Source organism: Zophobas morio, unplaced genomic scaffold, assembly GCF_036711695.1.
Source record: "Zophobas morio isolate AGI-343-1 ecotype UQ-CSIRO unplaced genomic scaffold, CSIRO_AGI_Zmor_V1 ptg000730l, whole genome shotgun sequence".
Taxonomy (NCBI): domain Eukaryota; kingdom Metazoa; phylum Arthropoda; class Insecta; order Coleoptera; family Tenebrionidae; genus Zophobas; species Zophobas morio.
The window spans coordinates 32,156-52,336 of NW_026972833.1; the positions used below are offsets into that span (position 1 = coordinate 32,156).

At 34.9% G+C, this 20,181-nt stretch overlaps 1 protein-coding gene across 1 annotated transcript; it reads left to right on the plus strand.

The window, feature by feature from the left end:
* Positions 1-5,172: 5,172 nt before the first annotated feature.
* Positions 5,173-8,441, plus strand: LOC135121806 (uncharacterized; the record flags this gene model as incomplete). Its single annotated transcript, XM_064046088.1, has 4 exons — positions 5,173-5,228; positions 5,304-5,980; positions 6,391-6,746; positions 8,112-8,441. Coding segments are annotated over exons 1-4 (1,419 nt in total), but the record flags the coding sequence as incomplete, so codon positions are not given.
* Between the last annotated feature and the right edge of the window lie 11,740 nt (positions 8,442-20,181).

The following is a 20,181-nucleotide window of genomic DNA, read 5'->3' on the forward strand; positions in this document are numbered from 1 at the left end:
ACCTAAACGTCTCCTTTTCCTATTCTGAGTCGATTCTGCATGCTTAAAGTGTGTTTGGTGGCTCAGAACCATCAAAAAACGTTGAAATATAGTTCAAATTCAATAAAAATCGACAAAAATACAGTTTCTAGCTAAAATTTGATGGTTTCGTTGCACTTTCCGAGCCCGTAGGGTATCTGATTGGCTTAAAAGTACAAGAAAACACTTCAAAAGTGACGTTTCTGAAGAATTTTAACAGTTTTCTTGTATCTACGAACGCCAGAATGCATAAAATTGACCTAAACGTCTCCTTTTCCTATTCTGAGTCGATTCTGCATGCTTTAAGTGTGTTTGGTGGCTCAGAACCATCAAAAAACGTTGAAATATAGTTCAAATTCAATAAAAATCGACAAAAATACAGTTTCTAGCTAAAATTTGATGGTTTCGTTGCACTTTCCGAGCCCGTAGGGTATCTGATTGGCTTAAAAGTACAAGAAAACACTTCAAAAGTGACGTTTCTGAAGAATTTTAACAGTTTTCTTGTATCTACGAACGCCAGAATGCATAAAATTGACCTAAACGTCTCCTTTTCCTATTCTGAGTCGATTCTGCATGCTTTAAGTGTGTTTGGTGGCTCAGAACCATCAAAAAACGTTGAAATATAGTTCAAATTCAATAAAAATCGACAAAAATACAGTTTCTAGCTAAAATTTGATGGTTTCGTTGCACTTTCCGAGCCCGTTGGGTATCTGATTGGCTTAAAAGTACAAGAAAACACTTCAAAAGTGACGTTTCTGAAGAATTTTAACAGTTTTCTTGTATCTACGAACGCCAGAATGCATAATATTGACCTAAACGTCTCCTTTTCCTATTCTGAGTCGATTCTGCATGCTTTAAGTGTGTTTGGTGGCTCAGAACCATCAAAAAACTTTGAAATATAGTTCAAATTCAATAAAAATCGACAAAAATACAGTTTCTAGCTAAAATTTGATGGTTTCGTTGCACTTTCCGAGCCCGTAGGGTATCTGATTGGCTTAAAAGTACAAGAAAACACTTCAAAAGTGACGTTTCTGAAGAATTTTAACAGTTTTCTTGTATCTACGAACGCCAGAATGCATAAAATTGACCTAAACGTCTCCTTTTCCTATTCTGAGTCGATTCTGCATGCTTTAAGTGTGTTTGGTGGCTCAGAACCATCAAAAAACGTTGAAATATAGTTCAAATTCAATAAAAATCGACAAAAATACAGTTTCTAGCTAAAATTTGATGGTTTCGTTGCACTTTCCGAGCCCGTAGGGTATCTGATTGGCTTAAAAGTACAAGAAAACACTTCAAAAGTGACGTTTCTGAAGAATTTTAACAGTTTTCTTGTATCTACGAACGCCAGAATGCATAAAATTGACCTAAACGTCTCCTTTTCCTATTCTGAGTCGATTCTGCATGCTTTAAGTGTGTTTGGTGGCTCAGAACCATCAAAAAACGTTGAAATATAGTTCAAATTCAATAAAAATCGACTAAAATACAGTTTCTAGCTAAAATTTGATGGTTTCGTTGCACTTTCCGAGCCCGTAGGGTATCTGATTGGCTTAAAAGTACAAGAAAACACTTCAAAAGTGACGTTTCTGAAGAATTTTAACAGTTTTCTTGTATCTACGAACGCCAGAATGCATAAAATTGACCTAAACGTCTCCTTTTCCTATTCTGAGTCGATTCTGCATGCTTTAAGTGTGTTTGGTGGCTCAGAACCATCAAAAAACGTTGAAATATAGTTCAAATTCAATAAAAATCGACAAAAATACAGTTTCTAGCTAAAATTTGATGGTTTCGTTGCACTTTCCGAGCCCGTAGGGTATCTGATTGGCTTAAAAGTACAAGAAAACACTTCAAAAGTGACGTTTCTGAAGAATTTTAACAGTTTTCTTGTATCTACGAACGCCAGAATGCATAAAATTGACCTAAACGTCTCCTTTTCCTATTCTGAGTCGATTCTGCATGCTTTAAGTGTGTTTGGTGGCTCAGAACCATCAAAAAACGTTGAAATATAGTTCAAATTCAATAAAAATCGACAAAAATACAGTTTCTAGCTAAAATTTGATGGTTTCGTTGCACTTTCCGAGCCCGTAGGGTATCTGATTGGCTTAAAAGTACAAGAAAACACTTCAAAAGTGACGTTTCTGAAGAATTTTAACAGTTTTCTTGTATCCACGAACGCCAGATGCATAAAATTGACCTAAACGTCTCCTTTTCCTATTCTGAGTCGATTCTGCATGCTTTAAGTGTGTTTGGTGGCTCAGAACCATCAAAAAACGTTGAAATATAGTTCAAATTCAATAAAAATCGACAAAAATACAGTTTCTAGCTAAAATTTGATGGTTTCGTTGCACTTTCCGAGCCCGTAGGTTATCTGATTGGCTTAAAAGTACAAGAAAACACTTCAAAAGTGACGTTTCTGAAGAATTTTAACAGTTTTCTTGTATCTACGAACGCCAGAATGCATAAAATTGACCTAAACGTCTCCTTTTCCTATTCTGAGTCGATTCTGCATGCTTTAAGTGTGTTTGGTGGCTCAGAACCATCAAAAAACGTTGAAATATAGTTCAAATTCAATAAAAATCGACAAAAATACAGTTTCTAGCTAAAATTTGATGGTTTCGTTGCACTTTCCGAGCCCGTAGGGTATCTGATTGGCTTAAAAGTACAAGAAAACACTTCAAAAGTGACGTTTCTGAAGAATTTTAACAGTTTTCTTGTATCTACGAACGCCAGAATGCATAAAATTAACCTAAACGTCTCCTTTTCCTATTCTGAGTCGATTCTGCATGCTTTAAGTGTGTTTGGTGGCTCAGAACCATCAAAAAACGTTGAAATATAGTTCAAATTCAATAAAAATCGACAAAAATACAGTTTCTAGCTAAAATTTGATGGTTTCGTTGCACTTTCCGAGCCCGTAGGGTATCTGATTGGCTTAAAAGTACAAGAAAACACTTCAAAAGTGACGTTTCTGAAGAATTTTAACAGTTTTCTTGTATCTACGAACGCCAGAATGCATAAAATTGACCTAAACGTCTCCTTTTCCTATTCTGAGTCGATTCTGCATGCTTTAAGTGTGTTTGGTGGCTCAGAACCATCAAAAAACGTTGAAATATAGTTCAAATTCAATAAAAATCGACAAAAATACAGTTTCTAGCTAAAATTTGATGGTTTCGTTGCACTTTCCGAGCCCGTAGGGTATCTGATTGGCTTAAAAGTACAAGAAAACACTTCAAAAGTGACGTTTCTGAAGAATTTTAACAGTTTTCTTGTATCTACGAACGCCAGAATGCATAAAATTGACCTAAACGTCTCCTTTTCCTATTCTGAGTCGATTCTGCATGCTTTAAGTGTGTTTGGTGGCTCAGAACCATCAAAAAACGTTGAAATATAGTTCAAATTCAATAAAAATCGACAAAAATACAGTTTCTAGCTAAAATTTGATGGTTTCGTTGCACTTTCCGAGCCCGTAGGGTATCTGATTGGCTTAAAAGTACAAGAAAACACTTCAAAAGTGACGTTTCTGAAGAATTTTAACAGTTTTCTTGTATCTACGAACGCCAGAATGCATAAAATTGACCTAAACGTCTCCTTTTCCTATTCTGAGTCGATTCTGCATGCTTTAAGTGTGTTTGGTGGCTCAGAACCATCAAAAAACGTTGAAATATAGTTCAAATTCAATAAAAATCGACAAAAATACAGTTTCTAGCTAAAATTTGATGGTTTCGTTGCACTTTCCGAGCCCGTAGGGTATCTGATTGGCTTAAAAGTACAAGAAAACACTTCAAAAGTGACGTTTCTGAAGAATTTTAACAGTTTTCTTGTATCTACGAACGCCAGAATGCATAAAATTGACCTAAACGTCTCCTTTTCCTATTCTGAGTCGATTCTGCATGCTTAAAGTGTGTTTGGTGGCTCAGAACCATCAAAAAACGTTGAAATATAGTTCAAATTCAATAAAAATCGACAAAAATACAGTTTCTAGCTAAAATTTGATGGTTTCGTTGCACTTTCCGAGCCCGTAGGGTATCTGATTGGCTTAAAAGTACAAGAAAACACTTCAAAAGTGACGTTTCTGAAGAATTTTAACAGTTTTCTTGTATCTACGAACGCCAGAATGCATAAAATTGACCTAAACGTCTCCTTTTCCTATTCTGAGTCGATTCTGCATGCTTTAAGTGTGTTTGGTGGCTCAGAACCATCAAAAAACGTTGAAATATAGTTCAAATTCAATAAAAATCGACAAAAATACAGTTTCTAGCTAAAATTTGATGGTTTCGTTGCACTTTCCGAGCCCGTAGGGTATCTGATTGGCTTAAAAGTACAAGAAAACACTTCAAAAGTGACGTTTCTGAAGAATTTTAACAGTTTTCTTGTATCTACGAACGCCAGAATGCATAAAATTGACCTAAACGTCTCCTTTTCCTATTCTGAGTCGATTCTGCATGCTTTAAGTGTGTTTGGTGGCTCAGAACCATCAAAAAACGTTGAAATATAGTTCAAATTCAATAAAAATCGACAAAAATACAGTTTCTAGCTAAAATTTGATGGTTTCGTTGCACTTTCCGAGCCCGTCGGGTATCTGATTGGCTTAAAAGTACAAGAAAACACTTCAAAAGTGACGTTTCTGAAGAATTTTAACAGTTTTCTTGTATCTACGAACGCCAGAATGCATAAAATTGACCTAAACGTCTCCTTTTCCTATTCTGAGTCGATTCTGCATGCTTTAAGTGTGTTTGGTGGCTCAGAACCATCAAAAAACGTTGAAATATAGTTCAAATTCAATAAAAATCGACAAAAATACAGTTTCTAGCTAAAATTTGATGGTTTCGTTGCACTTTCCGAGCCCGTTGGGTATCTGATTGGCTTAAAAGTACAAGAAAACACTTCAAAAGTGACGTTTCTGAAGAATTTTAACAGTTTTCTTGTATCTACGAACGCCAGAATGCATAAAATTGACCTAAACGTCTCCTTTTCCTATTCTGAGTCGATTCTGCATGCTTTAAGTGTGTTTGGTGGCTCAGAACCATCAAAAAACGTTGAAATATAGTTCAAATTCAATAAAAATCGACAAAAATACAGTTTCTAGCTAAAATTTGATGGTTTCGTTGCACTTTCCGAGCCCGTAGGGTATCTGATTGGCTTAATTTTTTTCTCAACAAGATGGCGACGAGTGAAGAAGTGTTTTCGGATTCTCAAAGAAGTGAATCGGAAATAAAGTGCGATAAATGCAAACAAGTGCTAAGAAGCAAGTGTACACGTTGTGTAGTTTGTGGGCTAACTTATCACCCTAGTTGTGCTCGTGAAAAAAATAAAAAAAAGGAAGTGTTTAGTTTCTTTACCGAAACAGAAATGGAATGTCTTCATCACAATAAAACAGCGACTTCAGAGAGTACATCTGTCAAGATAGGAGATGAAGAAACTTTGATAACGGAAACAGTAATTAGTTTCCTAAAAAGCAACACCTTTTCTAGCATCTTACGCAAGGCAATAGAAGCAGCCACCGTCTCCCTGCGTGACGAAATTCGAAGTCTTAAACAAGAGCTTAACAATGTGAAGAGTTCCAATGTTGATATGATAAAAATGTTGACAGATTATCCCAAAAATAATTTGTTGAAGGTGCCCTCTTTCGATGTCGATGTGTTCTCCGATATATCTTCCGATGGCATAAACGATACAAACGAGTGGAAAAAAAAAGTACACTATAAAACATCACGCGATAAGAGTGTCCAAAACCGATCCGGCCAAAAAACTAATAAACAGCAGAAAATTCCGAAGGATAACAATAATAAATCCGTTTTAGACCCAAAGGTTATCCCGTTTATTCCATCTAATCCATCATTAAACGTAGCATCGTCGAACATGGAAAAAAATGAAAAAAATGAAGAAATATCTTCTCACAACGCCCTAAATGATGCCGAAGGTTTTCAAACTGTTGTCTCAAGAAAGAAAAAGCGTAACTTCATTCGAGGTAAAGCTTCTGCTACAAATGAAAATGATACGTTGATAAAGGCTGTGCCGCGAAATGGGTATATCTATGTCGGTAATTTACATCCAAACACGTCTGAAAACGATTTGAAGCTATTCTTAAAGTCTAAATTCTCTGATAAAGAAATTAGTGTTGACAAACTTCCTAAGAGGCCTACTGCCAAAAGCGTGTCATTCAAAATCACAGTGGAGAAAACAATTTTTAAGGATTTCTTCAAGGAGGAATTATGGCCGGAAGGAATTTTAGTGAAAAAATTTTACTTCTTAAAAAACGAAAAAGTGAATACGTCCCTAATGAATTAATAGAAAATTTCTGTTTCAAAGGGGCCAGTTTTCGAATTTTATTTTTAAACATACAGTGCATTAGAAACAAATTTAATATGCTTTTTTCAGAAGTGGAAATTCTAAAAATAAATTGTATCTGCCTTTGTGAACATTGGTTGAACCATATCGAAATCGATAATATTCATGTGCCCGATTTCAACACGGCAGCATTTTTTGCGCGGTCTTCAAAGAAGCATGGAGGAGTCATGCAGCTGATGCACCAAAGTATCCCCTTCAAGATTCTGTCTGATAAGGTATCAGCACTTTCTGCTGAGGTGGATTGCGAATTATGCGGCGTACTTATCACTAAATTAGATTTAATTTTAATAACGGTTTATCGCTCGCCAAAAGGCGATTTTCATAAATTTATTGATACTATAGTCATTCTTCTTAATGAAATTCATTGCAAATCTAAATACGTCATAGTGGGTGGAGATTTTAACTTATTATTTGGCACTAATGATGCAAAAGCCAATTATTTTTGTAATCTTTTGTCTAGCTACGGCTTATATTCTACTGTCAGATTTAAAACGCGTTATAACAACACACTTGATAATGTGTTTACTAATATTAATTCAGATATGATAAATATAACACCTGCTAAACTTTATCAGTCGGACCATACTGGAATATGTGTAAATGTTACTCTAAAGGAAGCTGTATTCGATAACTCATTTATCCCTAAATATGTAAGGCCCATCTCACAGTTTGGGAAAATCATGTTTTTTAATTTATTACAACAAGTTGATTGGAGTTTCATTGATCAAAATTGCGACTTTAATGCGTCTGATTTGTTCTCGATCTTTATAGATACGCTACTATTGTATTATAATATCGCCTGTCCTGAGAAGAAACTATCGTGTAACAGATCCAAGGTCCATAATATAATTTGGTATACCCCTGATTTAAAAATCATGCGAGAAACTCTGCATCTAATATATAGTTCTTACAGATTATATGGGACTTTGGGTTTGAAAATAATGTATAATAACTTTAAGCGTAAATATGAAGAAGCTGTTAAAAAAGCTAAAATTGCAGCTAATAATGTCTTTATTAAAAACAATTCTAATAATTCTAAAGCTATGTGGTCATTAATAAACAGAAGTAGAAAACGTACTATTCATGAAACTACAAAAATTTCCTCTAACGAATTCAATTTACATTTCTCGAGCATTGCTAAAAATATTCTTAATTCCTTACCAAATACTAATCTTGATCCTGTTAAAATTATGATATCTGTTAATAACACGTCACATATGTTCTTTAAATTCAGGACAGTTAGTGAGGTACAAGTACGTGAGGCATTGAATAAATTAAAAAATAAGAGCAGTAAAGATATTTATGGGTTCAATGTCGACGTTATAAAATCAGTAAAGGATATACTAATTGCACCTTTGACCAAATTAATAAATAAATGTATTGTTGACTCGGTTTTTCCAGACTGCTTAAAATTGGCTTTAGTATGTCCAATATACAAAAAAGGTAATGTCAATGAAGTTGATAACTATCGACCAATCTCCCTTCTTCCAGTGTTGTCTAAAGTGTTCGAAAAATTAATGTTAGAACAAATCCTTGAATTCTTTATTAGTAATAACTTGTTTTGTACAAATCAGTTTGGATTTCGAAAAGGCTTATCCACTGAAAAAGCTGTTCTATCTTTTATTGATAATGTCGTTAAATCCTTTCAAGATGGTGAATATTTTGTGTCTGCCTTTCTAGATCTTAGTAAGGCATTTGACTGCATGTCTCATGAAATACTAATCCGTAAACTTTTTTTTTACAACTTTCAGCCAGATGCCACTAGATTAATTTCATCGTATCTTTTGAATCGATTGCAAGTAGTCTCTGTTGATGGTATAGTCTCCGATAAAGAACAAATCGCGTATGGTGTACCTCAGGGGTCCATCTTAGGGCCTCTACTTTTCTTAATTTATGTGAACGATCTGCCATACTTTTTCCCTGATTTTTTTACGATATTGTACGCGGACGATACTACTTTTAGTAAAAAGGCAATGTCATCTTCATTAGTAATAAGTACTCTTATGAATATATCTTCGCAAGCGGAACCTTGGTTTTTCGCCAACAAACTTTGCGTAAATAAGAACAAATCAGTTCAGATGGTATTTTCATTGAAGAAAGATAAGTCTTTTGCGGATACGAAAAGTACTAACAAGTTTCTCGGAATTGTTCTAGATACTAAATTACTTTGGCATGAACATGTGGATTATATTGTTCACATCATTTCTAAAAATACTTATCTCTTAAGAAACTTATCAAATCATGTTGATCAAAATATATTAAAAATTGCATATTATGCGCTAATACAATCTCACTTAGTATATGGTATACTAATCTGGGGACACAGCGCCTCGTCACAAAACCTTTTTAGGCTTCAAAGAAGAGCTATTAGAATCCTTTCAGGTATTGGTTATCGTAATGATTGCAAATTTTCATTTCAATCCTTAAATATTTTGACATTGCCCTGCTTGTATATCTATCACTGTTTTAAATTTTTAGTAAACCAAATTAATCAATTTCCTACACTGAGTTCTTTCCATGACTATAATACCAGGTCCACAAATTTGTTAATCGAAAATTTGAGAATAAACCGTTGCAGAACTGCCAGGAACTATTTCTGTATAGTGTTCTTTAACAAATTACCTCAGAGTTTCCGCAACCTTCCACCATCTCAATTTCTAAAAAAAATCAAGGATGTCTTAACCGAAAATAGTTTTTATAGTTTCAATGAATATTTTCAATATAATTTTGAGTAATTTCTTGTTTATCATGTAGCTAGCTCATAATCTACATAAGTATTGTATTGCATGGTTTTTATGTTTATTTTTACTATTACATTCTTGTAAACTTTGGACGAGTGTATAAACTTTATGTTTTTAGCACAATAAAATTACTTACTTACTTACTTACTTACTTACTTACTTAAAAGTACAAGAAAACACTTCAAAAGTGACGTTTCTGAAGAATTTTAACAGTTTTCTTGTATCTACGAACGCCAGAATGCATAAAATTGACCTAAACGTCTCCTTTTCCTATTCTGAGTCGATTCTGCATGCTTTAAGTGTGTTTGGTGGCTCAGAACCATCAAAAAACGTTGAAATATAGTTCAAATTCAATAAAAATCGACAAAAATACAGTTTCTAGCTAAAATTTGATGGTTTTGTTGCACTTTCCGAGCCCGTAGGGTATCTGATTGGCTTAAAAGTACAAGAAAACACTTCAAAAGTGCGTTTCTGAAGAATTTTAACAGTTTTCTTGTATCTACGAACGCCAGAATGCATAAAATTGACCTAAACGTCTCCTTTTCCAATTCTGAGTCGATTCTGCATGCTTTAAGTGTGTTTGGTGGCTCAGAACCATCAAAAAACGTTGAAATATAGTTCAAATTCAATAAAAATCGACAAAAATACAGTTTCTAGCTAAAATTTGATGGTTTCGTTGCACTTTCCGAGCCCGTAGGGTATCTGATTGGATTAAAAGTACAAGAAAACACTTCAAAAGTGACGTTTCTGAAGAATTTTAACAGTTTTCTTGTATCTACGAACGCCAGAATGCATAAAATTGACCTAAACGTCTACTTTTCCTATTCTGAGTCGATTCTGCATGCTTTAAGTGTGTTTGGGGGCTCAGAACCATCAAAAAACGTTGAAATATAGTTCAAATTCAATAAAAATCGACAAAAATACAGTTTCTAGCTAAAATTTGATGGTTTCGTTGCACTTTCCGAGCCCGTAGGGTATCTGATTGGCTTAAAAGTACAAGAAAACACTTCAAAAGTGACGTTTCTGAAGAATTTTAACAGTTTTCTTGTATCTACGAACGCCAGAATGCATAAAATTGACCTAAACGTCTCCTTTTCCTATTCTGAGTCGATTCTGCATGCTCTAAGTGTGTTTGGTGGCTCAGAACCATCAAAAAACGTTGAAATATAGTTCAAATTCAATAAAAATCGACAAAAATACAGTTTCTAGCTAAAATTTGATGGTTTCGTTGCACTTTCCGAGCCCGTAGGGTATCTGATTGGCTTAAAAGTACAAGAAAACACTTCAAAAGTGACGTTTCTGAAGAATTTTAACAGTTTTCTTGTATCTACGAACGCCAGAATGCATAAAATTGACCTAAACGTCTCCTTTTCCTATTCTGAGTCGATTCTGCATGCTTTAAGTGTGTTTGGTGGCTCAGAACCATCAAAAAACGTTGAAATATAGTTCAAATTCAATAAAAATCGACAAAAATACAGATTCTAGCTAAAATTTGATGGTTTCGTTGCACTTTCCGAGCCCGTAGGGTATCTGATTGGCTTAAAAGTACAAGAAAACACTTCAAAAGTGACGTTTCTGAAGAATTTTAACAGTTTTCTTGTATCTACGAACGCCAGAATGCATAAAATTGACCTAAACGTCTCCTTTTCCTATTCTGAGTCGATTCTGCATGCTTTAAGTGTGTTTGGTGGCTCAGAACCATCAAAAAACGTTGAAATATAGTTCAAATTCAATAAAAATCGACAAAAATACAGTTTCTAGCTAAAATTTGATGGTTTCGTTGCACTTTCCGAGCCCGTAGGGTATCTGATTGGCTTAAAAGTACAAGAAAACACTTCAAAAGTGACGTTTCTGAAGAATTTTAACAGTTTTCTTGTATCTACGAACGCCAGAATGCATAAAATTGACCTAAACGTCTCCTTTTCCTATTCTGAGTCGATTCTGCATGCTTTAAGTGTGTTTGGTGGCTCAGAACCATCAAAAAACGTTGAAATATAGTTCAAATTCAATAAAAATCGACAAAAATACAGTTTCTAGCTAAAATTTGATGGTTTCGTTGCACTTTCCGAGCCCGTAGGGTATCTGATTGGCTTAAAAGTACAAGAAAACACTTCAAAAGTGACGTTTCTGAAGAATTTTAACAGTTTTCTTGTATCTACGAACGCCAGAATGCATAAAATTGACCTAAACGTCTCCTTTTCCTATTCTGAGTCGATTCTGCATGCTTTAAGTGTGTTTGGTGGCTCAGAACCATCAAAAAACGTTGAAATATAGTTCAAATTCAATAAAAATCGACAAAAATACAGTTTCTAGCTAAAATTTGATGGTTTCGTTGCACTTTCCGAGCCCGTAGGGTATCTGATTGGCTTAAAAGTACAAGAAAACACTTCAAAAGTGACGTTTCTGAAGAATTTTAACAGTTTTCTTGTATCTACGAACGCCAGAATGCATAAAATTGACCTAAACGTCTCCTTTTCCTATTCTGAGTCGATTCTGCATGCTTTAAGTGTGTTTGGTGGCTCAGAACCATCAAAAAACGTTGAAATATAGTTCAAATTCAATAAAAATCGACAAAAATACAGTTTCTAGCTAAAATTTGATGGTTTCGTTGCACTTTCCGAGCCCGTAGGGTATCTGATTGGCTTAAAAGTACAAGAAAACACTTCAAAAGTGACGTTTCTGAAGAATTTTAACAGTTTTCTTGTATCTACGAACGCCAGAATGCATAAAATTGACCTAAACGTCTCCTTTTCCTATTCTGAGTCGATTCTGCATGCTTTAAGTGTGTTTGGTGGCTCAGAACTATCAAAAAACGTTGAAATATAGTTCAAATTCAATAAAAATCGACAAAAATACAGTTTCTAGCTAAAATTTGACGGTTTCGTTGCACTTTCCGAGCCCGTAGGGTATCTGATTGGCTTAAAAGTACAAGAAAACACTTCAAAAGTGACGTTTCTGAAGAATTTTAACAGTTTTCTTGTATCTACGAACGCCAGAATGCATAAAATTGACCTAAACGTCTCCTTTTCCTATTCTGAGTCGATTCTGCATGCTTTAAGTGTGTTTGGTGGCTCAGAACCATCAAAAAACGTTGAAATATAGTTCAAATTCAATAAAAATCGACAAAAATACAGTTTCTAGCTAAAATTTGATGGTTTCGTTGCACTTTCCGAGTCCGTAGGGTATCTGATTGGCTTAAAAGTGCAAGAAAACACTTCAAAAGTGACGTTTCTGAAGAATTTTAACAGTTTTCTTGTATCTACGAACGCCAGAATGCATAAAATTGACCTAAACGTCTCCTTTTCCTATTCTGAGTCGATTCTGCATGCTTTAAGTGTGTTTGGTGGCTCAGAACCATCAAAAAACGTTGAAATATAGTTCAAATTCAATAAAAATCGACAAAAATACAGTTTCTAGCTAAAATTTGATGGTTTCGTTGCACTTTCCGAGCCCGTAGGGTTTCTGATTGGCTTAAAAGTACAAGAAAACACTTCAAAAGTGACGTTTCTGAAGAATTTTAACAGTTTTCTTGTATCTACGAACGCCAGAATGCATAAAATTGACCTAAACGTCTCCTTTTCCTATTCTGAGTCGATTCTGCATGCTTTAAGTGTGTTTGGTGGCTCAGAACCATCAAAAAACGTTGAAATATAGTTCAAATTCAATAAAAATCGACAAAAATACAGTTTCTAGCTAAAATTTGATGGTTTCGTTGCACTTTCCGAGCCCGTAGGGTATCTGATTGGCTTAAAAGTACAAGAAAACACTTCAAAAGTGACGTTTCTGAAGAATTTTAACAGTTTTCTTGTATCTACGAACGCCAGAATGCATAAAATTGACCTAAACGTCTCCTTTTCCTATTCTGAGTCGATTCTGCATGCTTTAAGTGTGTTTGGTGGCTCAGAACCATCAAAAAACGTTGAAATATAGTTCAAATTCAATAAAAATCGACAAAAATACAGTTTCTAGCTAAAATTTGATGGTTTCGTTGCACTTTCCGAGCCCGTAGGGTATCTGATTGGCTTAAAAGTACAAGAAAACACTTCAAAAGTGACGTTTCTGAAGAATTTTAACAGTTTTCTTGTATCTACGAACGCCAGAATGCATAAAATTGACCTAAACGTCTCCTTTTCCTATTCTGAGTCGATTCTGCATGCTTTAAGTGTGTTTGGTGGCTCAGAACCATCAAAAAACGTTGAAATATAGTTCAAATTCAATAAAAATCGACAAAAATACAGTTTCTAGCTAAAATTTGATGGTTTCGTTGCACTTTCCGAGCCCGTAGGGTATCTGATTGGCTTAAAAGTACAAGAAAACACTTCAAAAGTGACGTTTCTGAAGAATTTTAACAGTTTTCTTGTATCTACGAACGCCAGAATGCATAAAATTGACCTAAACGTCTCCTTTTCCTATTCTGAGTCGATTCTGCATGCTTTAAGTGTGTTTGGTGGCTCAGAACCATCAAAAAACGTTGAAATATAGTTCAAATTCAATAAAAATCGACAAAAATACAGTTTCTAGCTAAAATTTGATGGTTTCGTTGCACTTTCCGAGCCCGTTGGGTATCTGATTGGCTTAAAAGTACAAGAAAACACTTCAAAAGTGACGTTTCTGAAGAATTTTAACAGTTTTCTTGTATCTACGAACGCCAGAATGCATAAAATTGACCTAAACGTCTCCTTTTCCTATTCTGAGTCGATTCTGCATGCTTTAAGTGTGTTTGGTGGCTCAGAACCATCAAAAAACGTTGAAATATAGTTCAAATTCAATAAAAATCGACAAAAATACAGTTTCTAGCTAAAATTTGATGGTTTCGTTGCACTTTCCGAGCCCGTAGGGTATCTGATTGGCTTAAAAGTACAAGAAAACACTTCAAAAGTGACGTTTCTGAAGAATTTTAACAGTTTTCTTGTATCTACGAACGCCAGAATGCATAAAATTGACCTAAACGTCTCCTTTTCCTATTCTGAGTCGATTCTGCATGCTTTAAGTGTGTTTGGTGGCTCAGAACCATCAAAAAACGTTGAAATATAGTTCAAATTCAATAAAAATCGACAAAAATACAGTTTCTAGCTAAAATTTGATGGTTTCGTTGCACTTTCCGAGCCCGTAGGCTATCTGATTGGCTTAAAAGTACAAGAAAACACTTCAAAAGTGACGTTTCTGAAGAATTTTAACAGTTTTCTTGTATCTACGAACGCCAGAATGCATAAAATTGACCTAAACGTCTCCTTTTCCTATTCTGAGTCGATTCTGCATGCTTTAAGTGTGTTTGGTGGCTCAGAACCATCAAAAAACGTTGAAATATAGTTCAAATTCAATAAAAATCGACAAAAATACAGTTTCTAGCTAAAATTTGATGGTTTCGTTGCACTTTCCGAGCCCGTAGGGTATCTGATTGGCTTAAAAGTACAAGAAAACACTTCAAAAGTGACGTTTCTGAAGAATTTTAACAGTTTTCTTGTATCTACGAACGCCAGAATGCATAAAATTGACCTAAACGTCTCCTTTTCCTATTCTGAGTCGATTCTGCATGCTTTAAGTGTGTTTGGTGGCTCAGAACCATCAAAAAACGTTGAAATATAGTTCAAATTCAATAAAAATCGACAAAAATACAGTTTCTAGCTAAAATTTGATGGTTTCGTTGCACTTTCCGAGCCCGTTGGGTATCTGATTGGCTTAAAAGTACAAGAAAACACTTCAAAAGTGACGTTTCTGAAGAATTTTAACAGTTTTCTTGTATCTACGAACGCCAGAATGCTTAAAATTGACCTAAACGTCTCCTTTTCCTATTCTGAGTCGATTCTGCATGCTTTAAGTGTGTTTGGTGGCTCAGAACCATCAAAAAACGTTGAAATATAGTTCAAATTCAATAAAAATCGACAAAAATACAGTTTCTAGCTAAAATTTGATGGTTTCGTTGCACTTTCCGAGCCCGTAGGATATCTGATTGGCTTAAAAGTACAAGAAAACACTTCAAAAGTGACGTTTCTGAAGAATTTTAACAGTTTTCTTGTATCTACGAACGCCAGAATGCATAAAATTGACCTAAACGTCTCCTTTTCCTATTCTGAGTCGATTCTGCATGCTTTAAGTGTGTTTGGTGGCTCAGAACCATCAAAAAACGTTGAAATATAGTTCAAATTCAATAAAAATCGACAAAAATACAGTTTCTAGCTAAAATTTGATGGTTTCGTTGCACTTTCCGAGCCCGTAGCGTATCTGATTGGCTTAAAAGTACAAGAAAACACTTCAAAAGTGACGTTTCTGAAGAATTTTAACAGTTTTCTTGTATCTACGAACGCCAGAATGCATAAAATTGCCCTAAACGTCTCCTTTTCCTATTCTGAGTCGATTCTGCATGCTTTAAGTGTGTTTGGTGGCTCAGAACCATCAAAAAACGTTGAAATATAGTTCAAATTCAATAAAAATCGACAAAAATACAGTTTCTAGCTAAAATTTGATGGTTTCGTTGCACTTTCCGAGCCCGTAGAGTATCTGATTGGTTAAAATTCTTCAGAAACGTCACTTTTGAAGTGTTTTCTTGTACTTTTAAGCCAATCAGATACCCTACGGGCTCGGAAAGTGCAACGAAACCATCAAATTTTAGCTAGAAACTGTATTTTTGTCGATTTTTATTGAATTTGAACTATATTTCAACGTTTTTTGATGGTTCTGAGCCACCAAACACACTTAAAGCATGCAGAATCGACTCAGAATAGGAAAAGGAGACGTTTAGGTCAATTTTATGCATTCTGGCGTTCGTAGATACAAGAAAACTGTTAAAATTCTTCAGAAACGTCACTTTTGAAGTGTTTTCTTGTACTTTTAAGCCAATCAGATACCCTACGGGCTCGGAAAGTGCAACGAAACCATCAAATTTTAGCTAGAAACTGTATTTTTGTCGATTTTTATTGAATTTGAACTATATTTCAACGTTTTTTGATGGTTCTGAGCCACCAAACACACTTAAGGCATGCAGAATCAACTCAGAATAGGAAAAGGAGACGTTTAGGTCAATTTTATGCATTCTGGCGTTCGCAGATACAAGAAAACTGTTAAAATTCTTCAGAAACGTCACTTTTGAAGTGTTTTCTTGTACTTTTAAGCCAATCAGATACCCTACGGGCTCGGAATGTGCAACGAAACCATCAAATTTTAGCTAGAAACTGTATTTTTGTCGATTTTTATTGAATTTGAACTATATTTCAACGTTTTTTGATGGTTCTGAGCCACCAAACACACTTAAAGCATGCAGAATCGACTCAGAATAGGAAAAGGAGACGTTTAGATCAATTTTATGCATTCTGGCGTTCGTAGATACAAGAAAACTGTTAAAATTCTTCAGAAACGTCACTTTTGAAGTGTTTTCTTGTACTTTTAAGCCAATCAGATACCCTACGGGCTCGGAAAGTGCAACGAAACCATCAAATTTTAGCTAGAAACTGTATTTTTGTCGATTTTTATTGAATTTGAACTATATTTCAACGTTTTTTGATGGTTCTGAGCCACCAAACACACTTAAAGCATGCAGAATCGACTCAGAATAGGAAAAGGAGACGTTTAGGTCAATTTTATGCATTCTGGCGTTCGTAGATACAAGAAAACTGTTAAAATTCTTCAGAAACGTCACTTTTGAAGTGTTTTCTTGTACTTTTAAGCCAATCAGAAACCCCACGGGCTCGGAAAGTGCAACGAAACCATCAAATTTTAGCTAGAAACTGTATTTTTGTCGATTTTTATTGAATTTGAACTATATTTCAACGTTTTTTGATGGTTCTGAGCCACCAAACACACTTAAAGCATGCAGAATCGACTCAGAATAGGAAAAGGAGACGTTTAGGTCAATTTTATGCATTCTGGCGTTCGTAGATACAAGAAAACTGTTAAAATTCTTCAGAAACGTCACTTTTGAAGTGTTTTCTTGTACTTTTAAGCCAATCAGATACCCTACGGGCTCGGAAAGTGCAACGAAACCATCAAATTTTAGCTAGAAACTGTATTTTTGTCGATTTTTATTGAATTTGAACTATATTTCAACGTTTTTTGATGGTTCTGAGCCACCAAACACACTTAAAGCATGCAGAATCGACTCAGAATAGGAAAAGGAGACGTTTAGGTCAATTTTATGCATTCTGGCGTTCGTTGATACAAGAAAACTGTTAAAATTCTTCAGAAACGTCACTTTTGAAGTGTTTTCTTGTACTTTTAAGCCAATCAGATACCCTACGGGCTCGGAAAGTGCAACGAAACCATCAAATTTTAGCTAGAAACTGTATTTTTGTCGATTTTTATTGAATTTGAACTATATTTCAACGTTTTTTGATGGTTCTGAGCCACCAAACACACTTAAAGCATGCAGAATCGACTCAGAATAGGAAAAGGAGACGTTTAGGTCAATTTCATGCATTCTGGCATTCTAAGATACAAGAAAACTGTTAAAATTCTTCAGAAACGTCACTTTTGAAGTGTTTTCTTGTACTTTTAAGCCAATCAGATACCCTACGGGCTCGGAAAGTGCAACGAAACCATCAAATTTTAGCTAGAAACTGTATTTTTGTCGATTTTTATTGAATTTGAACTATATTTCAACGTTTTTTGATGGTTCTGAGCCACCAAACACACTTAAAGCATGCAGAATCGACTCAGAATAGGAAAAGGAGACGTTTAGGTCAATTTTATGCATTCTGGCGTTCGTAGATACAAGAAAACTGTTAAAATTCTTCAGAAACGTCACTTCTGAAGTGTTTTCTTGTACTTTTAAGCCAATCAGATACCCTACGGGCTCGGAAAGTGCAAACTGTATTTTTGTCGATTTTTATTGAATTTGAACTATATTTCAACGTTTTTTGATGTTTCTGAGCCACCAAACACACTTAAAGCATGCAGAATCGACTCAGAATAGGAAAAGGAGACGTTTAGATCAATTTTATGCATTCTGGCGTTCGTAGATACAAGAAAACTGTTAAAATTCTTCAGAAACGTCACTTTTGAAGTGTTTTCTTGTACTTTTAAGCCAATCAGATACCCTACGGGCTCGGAAAGTGCAACGAAACCATCAAATTTTAGCTAGAAACTGTATTTTTGTCGATTTTTATTGAATTTGAACTATATTTCAACGTTTTTTGATGGTTCTGAGCCACCAAACACACTTAAAGCATGCAGAATCGACTCAGAATAGGAAAAGGAGACGTTTAGGTCAATTTTATGCATTCTGGCGTTCGTAGATAAAAGAAAACTGTTAAAATTCTTCAAAAACGTCACTTTTGAAGTGTTTTCTTGTACTTTTAAGCCAATCAGATACCCTACGGGCTCGGAAAGTGCAACGAAACCATCAAATTTTAGCTAGAAACTGTATTTTTGTCGATTTTGATTGAATTTGAACTATATTTCAACGTTTTTTGATGGTTCTGAGCCACCAAACACACTTAAAGCATGCAGAATCGACTCAGAATAGGAAAAGGAGACGTTTAGGTCAATTTTATGCATTCTGGCGTTCGTAGATACAAGAAAACTGTTAAAATTCTTCAGAAACGTCACTTTTGAAGTGTTTTCTTGTACTTTTAAGCCAATCAGATACCCTACGGGCTCGGAAAGTGCAACGAAACCATCAAATTTTAGCTAGAAACTGTATTTTTGTCGATTTTTATTGAATTTGAACTATATTTCAACGTTTTTTGATGGTTCTGAGCCACCAAACACACTTAAAGCATGCAGAATCGACTCAGAATAGGAAAAGGAGAAGTTTAGGTCAATTTTATGCATTCTGGCGTTCGTAGATACAAGAAAACTGTTAAAATTCTTCAGAAACGTCACTTTTGAAGTGTTTTCTTGTACTTTTAAGCCAATCAGATACCCTACGGGCTCGGAAAGTGCAACGAAACCATCAAATTTTAGCTAGAAACTGTATTTTTGTCGATTTTTATTGAATTTGAACTATATTTCAACGTTTTTTGATGGTTCTGAGCCACCAAACACACTTAAAGCATGCAGAATCGACTCAGAATAGGAAAAGGAGACGTTTTGGTCAATTTTATGCATTCTGGCGTTCGTAGATACAAGAAAACTGTTAAAATTCTTCAGAAACGTCACTTTTGAAGTGTTTTCTTGTACTTTTAAGCCAATCAGATACCCTACGGGCTCGGAAAGTGCAACGAAACCATCAAATTTTAGCTAGAAACTGTATTTTTGTCGATTTTTATTGAATTTGAACTATATTTCAACGTTTTTTGATGGTTCTGAGCCACCAAACACACTTAAAGCATGCAGAATCGACTCAGAATAGGAAAAGGAGACGTTTAGGTCAATTTTATGCATTCTGGCGTTCGTAGATACAAGAAAACTGTTAAAATTCTTCAGAAACGTCACTTTTGAAGTGTTTTCTTGTACTTTTAAGCCAATCAGATACCCTACGGGCTCGGAAAGTGCAACGAAACCATCAAATTTTAGCTAGAAACTGTATTTTTGTCGATTTTTATTGAATTTGAACTATATTTCAACGTTTTTTGATGGTTCTGAGCCACCAAACACACTTAAAGCATGCAGAATCGACTCAGAATAGGAAAAGGAGACGTTTAGGTCAATTTTATGCATTCTGGCGTTCGTAGATACAAGAAAACTGTTAAAATTCTTCAGAAACGTCACTTTTGAAGTGTTTTCTTGTACTTTTAAGCCAATCAGATACCCAACGGGCTCGGAAAGTGCAACGAAACCATCAAATTTTAGCTAGAAACTGTATTTTTGTCGATTTTTATTGAATTTGAACTATATTTCAACGTTTTTTGATGGTTCTGAGCCACCAAACACACTTAAAGCATGCAGAATCGACTCAGAATAGGAAAAGGAGACGTTTAGGTCAATTTTATGCATTCTGGCGTTCGTAGATACAAGAAAACTGTTAAAATTCTTCAGAAACGTCACTTTTGAAGTGTTTTCTTGTACTTTTAAGCCAATCAGATACCCTACGGGCTCGGAAAGTGCAACGAAACCATCAAATTTTAGCTAGAAACTGTATTTTTGTCGATTTTTATTGAATTTGAACTATATTTCAACGTTTTTTGATGGTTCTGAGCCACCAAAC